This window comes from Lathyrus oleraceus, chromosome 5 (genome assembly GCF_024323335.1).
Source record: "Lathyrus oleraceus cultivar Zhongwan6 chromosome 5, CAAS_Psat_ZW6_1.0, whole genome shotgun sequence".
Taxonomy (NCBI): Eukaryota; Viridiplantae; Streptophyta; class Magnoliopsida; order Fabales; family Fabaceae; genus Lathyrus; species Lathyrus oleraceus.
In genome coordinates this window covers 546,179,153-546,185,968 of record NC_066583.1, presented here as the reverse complement: position 1 = coordinate 546,185,968, position 6,816 = coordinate 546,179,153, and the positions used below count along the sequence as shown (strand labels likewise).

General features: G+C 31.8%; 1 protein-coding gene across 2 annotated transcripts; it reads left to right on the top strand.

The window, feature by feature from the left end:
• Positions 1-263: 263 nt before the first annotated feature.
• Positions 264-5,666, top strand: LOC127086264 (ERBB-3 BINDING PROTEIN 1). Of its 2 annotated transcripts, none has more exons than XM_051026986.1 (9): positions 264-530; positions 617-701; positions 835-984; positions 1,094-1,247; positions 4,221-4,436; positions 4,517-4,653; positions 4,827-4,918; positions 5,020-5,199; positions 5,369-5,666. In XM_051026986.1, exons 1-9 carry the CDS (start codon positions 440-442, stop codon positions 5,452-5,454), a joined length of 1,191 nt encoding a protein of 396 aa, XP_050882943.1. In that variant the 5' UTR covers positions 264-439; the 3' UTR covers positions 5,455-5,666. The 2 variants fall into 2 exon arrangements, with proteins under 2 accessions (XP_050882943.1, XP_050882944.1); XM_051026987.1 differs by having other exon boundaries at positions 404-530; positions 802-984.
• The last annotated feature ends 1,150 nt before the right edge of the window (positions 5,667-6,816 follow it).

Sequence of the window (6,816 nt, the reverse complement as noted above, 5' to 3'; positions counted from 1 at the left end):
TAATTTTAATTTTTTTAATTTTTATGTTATACTGAAAATTTATTAAATTTAATTTGAACAACATACTTATCCTACATACATTCTTATTATTTTAATAAATTCAAATAATAAATTTTAATCAAGTCATTTTAATTAATTTTTTTCATTAATTTTTTTATCCAAACACTTCTCTAAAAAATTAAAAATATTTTTTTATAAAAAAGAATGATAAAAAAAGAAATTATTAATCTAGTTATAACTTGTGTCCATTAAAAAAACAAGAAAATAATCCATCCATATCGAGGGCAAGAAAGCTAAAACCCTACGCCTCCGTGTAACGACATCAACGAATCCTCTATATAAACCACTAACCCTAATTTCTAGCAGCTTCACTCCTACTTAGCCACTCTCATTTTTCCTCCCAAAGCTTCCATTTTTCACCTCGCAAGGCCAATTCACCATGTCCGATGACGAGAGAGACGAGAAGGAGTTGGATCTCACCTCTCCTGATGTTGTAACCAAGTACAAAAGCGCCGCAGAGATCGCTAACAGTATGAACCACTCTTTGAAGTTTTTCTTGTTTTCATGTTAAATCCTCAATTCTTTTACCTAATTTAATTTGTTTTAAATTGAACAGAGGCTCTGCAGTTGGTTATTTCAGAATGTAAACCTAAGGTCAAGATTGTGGACATTTGCGAGAAAGGGGATTCGTTCATTAGAGAGTGAGATCTTTGTTTTGTTTTGGATACTATTTCATGTGATTTATGGAATTTGTTTCATATGTGTATTTGTGATTTCTGTGTTTTGTTTTTGTGGTTTTAGCTTATATGGGGTGTGGTGTGTTTTGTAAATAAGGCAAACTGGTAACATGTACAAGAATGTCAAGAAGAAGATTGAGAGAGGTGTTGCCTTCCCAACTTGCATTTCTGTAAACAATACTGTCTGTCATTTCTCTCCTCTTGCTAGTGATGAAACGGTTTTGGAAGAAGGGGATATATTGAAAATGTAAGACTACTTTGACCCATTTTGACCCATTTCTTGAAAGGATGCATATTGCTTTGGTTTGTGCTGTTGTTATCAGCTATATAGTAATGGTATCTTTGATTTTTTACAGTGATTTGGCATGTCATATTGATGGGTTTATTGCTGCTGTGGCTCACACACATGTTCTTCAAGAGGGGCCTGTTACAGGACGTGCAGCGGATGTCATTGCTGCAGCAAACACGGCTGCTGAAGTGGCATTGAGGCTTGTTAGGCCTGGAAAGAAGGTAATATAATATGTAAGAATTTTCATATATTGCTGCACTTGTTAAATCAGAGGTCATTTGGATTTGATTATTTTATATTTGATCTTGTATAGCTTTGAGTTGATTCTAATTTGATGGGTTGCTGTTATCTTTTGTTTTGATTACTTAACTAGAATTTTAGTGTGTAAGTTTTCTAACCATGATTGTCAAATTCTGTTTACTACAACAATCCAAACTATTTTGATCTCTAAATGATGTAAACTATCATGAGCTATGGAGTAACTCCAGTGATGCTTTTATTGTCATAGTTACACTGATAGAGATATTTTTTTTACCCTTTGTGCTGATAAAATGATTTTTTCTTTGTTTTTCTGTATCTTTGTTCACTAGTTTGTGAGTTCAAAGGCAATGTTACTTCTCTTCTGTGATGAATGCTTATAATGTATGGTTGTTGTCTTTGAGTTCCTTTCACTCTTGACTATCTCATGTTTAACTGCCAGCTACTTAAATCTACTTAGACTTCTATTTTCTGTTTTATTAGCTTACTTGGTTGTGTGTTCTAGACTTCAAGCTGATTGTATGTTATTTATCTTGCTCAAGCAACTGTGTTATTCATGTTTTTTTTTTACCATTCTGTCCACTTTTAGCTGAAGCTTTAGGAAAAAATTATGGTAGATATCCTCTATTTTCAAATTTCCGAATATGATAAACTGGTCTCTGTATGATGAAGATGTTATAGGCTATGGATAAACACCAATGAAGCCTTATATTGTCATAGTTACACTGACAGAGATTTACTTATTTTTAAACTTATATACACCTCTTCCTTGCTGAGCTGGGTAGTATGTCTGTTGGAAATAATCACCGCCAATTTGATCAGTCTTAATGTGATTGCGTGTTGCTCCAGTGGATTTCACATTCTCTAGTGATTGGTTTCCTTAACATTTTTGTTATGATTCTTTAGTTTTCTTTATTAATTTCAATCACAGCTATCTCATTCACCCTTTCAGTAGGTTGCTTGGAGTTTTTTCCATGACACTAAGTTTGATATTTAAAATTACTGAATTCACTTAATTTTACTGGTTCTTTTAAAGTTACATTTAATGTTTTGTTAATATTTTTGGAAGACCCAAGTTGTAACCCTTATGATGAATCATTTTCTAAAAGCTATGGACAGTTGTTCAAATGATGCTTATATGTCATAGTTACTCTGATGGGGCTTTTATCTTGCATAAATAATCTAGAGTTTGATTGCTAAATGTTGGTATTATTGACCATAATATCATGAAATTGTGTTATTATCAATCATTTTTATTGCACACAACTGTTAATGGCAACTTTGCCGAGGCAATAAAGTTTGTATTGGTTTTCCTCTTTTCCCTGTTGTCTAAATTGTTTTGGCTTTAGTAGCAGTTTAATGCTGTACTGATGTTTTAGTCAGTACACTTGTTTACTGGAGCAGACATCAAACATTATTTTAATCTCTAGTTATTGAAATCTTATAGGGCTCCCTAGTTGGTTGCATGTAGAAATTTTTTCATGACAACTTTGCCGAGGCAATCAAGTTTGTATTGGTTTTCCTCTTTTCCCTGTTGTCTATATTGCACTGGCTTTAGTAGTTGATTGTTGTGCTGATTTTGTATCAGTACACTTGTCTACTGATGCCAACATAATCATTATATTTTCTAATTTTCAATGTTTAGTTAAAGGGATAGAGTAGGACTAATAATTATTCACATGTGAAGCTGTTCATGACAACTTTGCCGAGGCAATCAAGTTTGTATTGGTCTTCCTCTTTTCCCTGTTGTCTATATTGCACTGGCTTTAGTAGTTAATTGTTGTGCTGATTTTGTATCAGTACACTTGTCTACTGATGCCAACATAATCATTATAATTTCTAATTTTCAATGTTTAGTTAAAGGGATAGAATAGGACTAATAATCATTCACATGTGAAGCTGTTCATGACAACTTTGCCGAGACAATCAAGTTTGTATTGGTTTTTCTCTTTTCCCTGTTGTCTATATTGCACTGGCTTTAGTAGTTAATTGTTGTGGTGATTTTGTATCAGTACACTTGTCTACTGATGCCGACATAATCATTATAATTTCTAATTTTCAAATGTTTAGTTAAAGGGATAGAATAGGACTAATAATCATTCACATGTGAAGCTGTTCATGACAACTTTGCCGAGACAAAAGTTTGTAGTGGTTTTTCTTTTTTCCCTGTTGTCTAAATTAATACTGGCCTTAGTATTTAAATGTTGTGCTGGTTTTTATTCAGCACACTTGTCTATTGCAGCCGACATAATATTATTCCAATTTGTTAAATATGAAAACCTATTAATGACAACTTTGCCGAGGCAATCAAATTTGTATTGATTATCCTCTTTTCCCTGTTGTCTAAATTTTATTGGCTTTAGTAGTTAATGCTGTGCTGATTTTGTAGTCAGAACACTTGTATACTGCAGCCAATATTTTACAGTATAATCTAATCAACGGCTGTAGATGTATGTGTGAATAGAATGCTAGAAATGGCAACTTTGCCGAGGTTATCGAGTCTGTTTTGGTTTCCTCTTTTCCCTGTTGCCCACACTCAAAATGGCTGACAAGTTAGTTTATGGTTTTGACTCTACTATCAGAACTTGTCTGTTACAGCCAACATAATACATTGTTTTAATCAATATTTAGAAATGTGTGAAATTGTATAATATTAACTTTGCTGAGATTATTGATTTGGTATTGTTTGGAAATTGATTAAATGTTATATGCTGATTTATACGTACAAAGTGATATTCTTTATTATTCAAATTAATTATTATGTAAATGCCCTTGGTATTTCTCTGAGCTTGTTAACAATTGTTTAATGTCTTAGTGAATGCCTTGTGTCTTTTTCATGTTAATTTCAGTTAAATGAATTTTTGGAAGTTAAGTTAATATTTTTGTTATTCCATTTATGTATTTAACTTGGTGGTAACATATTTTTTCCCTGACAGAACCAAGATGTAACTGATGCGATTCAGAAGGTTGCTGCTGCCTATGATTGTAGGATTGTTGAAGGTGTTCTTAGCCACCAAATGAAGCAGTTTGTGATTGATGCAAATAAGGTTGTGCTAAATGTATCTAATCCTGATACAAGGGTTGATGATGCGGAGTTTGAAGAGAATGAAGTTTATGCAATTGATATTGTAGCCAGCACCGGAGAAGGCAAGGTAGTTGAAATATATTTTAATGTTTACTAATATTTCACATTTTCTCTGTAAAAATGTACTGAAATTTCTTCCCTTTGCAGCCTAAGCTGTTAGATGAGAAACAGACAACTATTTATAAGAGAGCTGTTGATAGAAGTTATAACTTGAAGATGAAAGCATCTAGGTTCATTTACAGTGAAATTAGCCAAAATTTTCCCATCATGCCATTCTCTGCCAGGTAATTATTTTTTCATATGCTATTATTTGTTCTTATGGGCAACATCTCTTATACTTGTGGAGTTGAAAACAACATAAGCCAATCAAAACAAACCTTTTGTCTAAACTGGATGTTTCAGTTTCATTTCTCTTTCGAATGCACTTGCACTTCAAATTTTATTTGCTTTTCTGTAGGGCTTTGGAAGAAAAAAGAGCTCGTCTGGGTTTAGTGGAATGCATGAATCATGAGCTTCTGCAACCATATCCAGTTCTACATGAAAAATCTGGTAATATTTTAAATTCAGTTTTATATTTTTGAAATGCAATATTATACTCAATATAATGTCTGTCTGAGACTGTTTAATCTCATTATTTCTTATTTTTTCAGGTGATTATGTTGCCCATATCAAATTCACAGTCTTGCTTATGCCAAATGGTTCAGATCGTATCACATCTCACTCACTCCAGGAAATTCAGCCTACTAAAACAGTAGATGATCCTGAGATTAAAGCCTGGTTAGCCTTGGGTGTTAAGACAAAGAAGAAGGGCGGTGGGAAGAAGAAGAAAGGTATGATTTTAAAGTTGTGCGCTAAGGCTTTTTCACATATATTTCTTCACCACGCTTAATGTATATACAATCTGATTTTCTTTCCTTATTGTCCTCACTAACATATATACATATACAACTATGTCTAATTGTCAATTAGTGGCTCAAGAGATCTTGTTTATTTTTGCAGGTAAGAAAGTTACTGAAGGGGAAGCCGAAGCTGATCCCATGGATACAACAAACGGTGCCGGGGCTGCAACACAAGAGCAAAATTGAGGCTGCATAAAAATCCTTAGGATTTCACTTTGGTCCCTTTCAATTTTGTTACATTTTTCCCTTAGCATTCCGACAATGTCAATAGGAATTTCCATGTGCACATTCCAGTACTACCTTGACAAGAATGCTATCTGTCTGTTTAAAACATTACTTGTGCTGTGTAGTTTTATTTGAAGCAAAGTAAATCAAATTTAAGAACAAGACTTTATATCTGTAAGTGTGCGCACCTGTTGAAGTAGGTCTTAAACTTGGTCGTGGTTGAATTTTTCAAATACCTAGGCATATGCGGAGATTGTGTTTCCACAAACGTTCACTCTTTACCAAATAGTCCATATTAAACTCTTAGCGTCACACTCATCAATTTGCTACTCCCTCTGTCTAATAAAAATTGTCTCTTTTCAATGTCACAAAATATCTGTCCTTTTACAATATCAATGTAATATTTATTGTTGGTTTTTCACTATCATATCCTTATTTATTAGTATTCATTTTATTTAACCATTCTTTTAACTATAATTTATAGTGGTATTTTAGGAAGTGATATTAGTTTTATTATCAAAATCAATAAATTTAATCATTATTTTAAGAATATCCAATCATTTTCTTAAGAATTATGAATTGTTTAAAAAAATTTATGAAAAATTTATGGTGTCTAAGCTAGTTCCAAATATTTCTAGAATGAAAAATTGTCTAATCGAATCTAACCGGTGTGAATATTATGAAAATAAAATAATCGAGGTCAATCAATAACAAGGTCAATAGTAAAAGTCTATTTTCAATGTTATCAACAGGTCAATCAATAACAAGGTCAATAGTAAAAATCTATTTTCAATCTTATCAACACACCGAAAAATTAAGTCAAACAAATAATAATTCACTGGTCAATCAATACTCCTTCCGTTGTGTCATTTTTTGATTTTTTTACATCTATTAAGAAAATTAATCATTATTGTTAATTTTTAAACAATAATTTTTTTTTTATCCTTAATTATTTATTATATTCATTTTATTTTTCTCTCCTTGTAATAATTATTTAGGCGTAATTTTGATAAAAGTGTAATTATTACTACCTTGAACTTTGCAAGTGACAATTAAAAAGAAATATTTTTTTTCCAAGAAAGTGACACTTGGAAAGAAACGGAGAGAGTAACAATTAAGCACAATTAATTGAATATTCAACGATAGTAAAATTTTATTTTCAATGTTATCCACACACAAAACTAAGTCAAACAATTTATCGAATATTTGGTGTGTGAAAAATAGAATTTAAAGTTTTATAGTATTTGTTGTTCTAAGAAATTCAATCACGTGGTTAGTGATTAATACAACAAACACAATATTTAAAATGTAATCAAAATTAAA

Coding starts and splice junctions, on each gene's coding strand:
- LOC127086264 (XM_051026986.1), top strand. CDS start 440: ATGTCCGATGACGAGAGAGACGAGAAGGAGTTGGATCTCACCTCTCCT. Junction 4,654..4,826: donor ATCATGCCATTCTCTGCCAG/GTAATTATTTTT, acceptor GCTTTTCTGTAG/GGCTTTGGAAGAAAAAAGAG. Junction 5,200..5,368: donor CGGTGGGAAGAAGAAGAAAG/GTATGATTTTAA, acceptor TTATTTTTGCAG/GTAAGAAAGTTACTGAAGGG.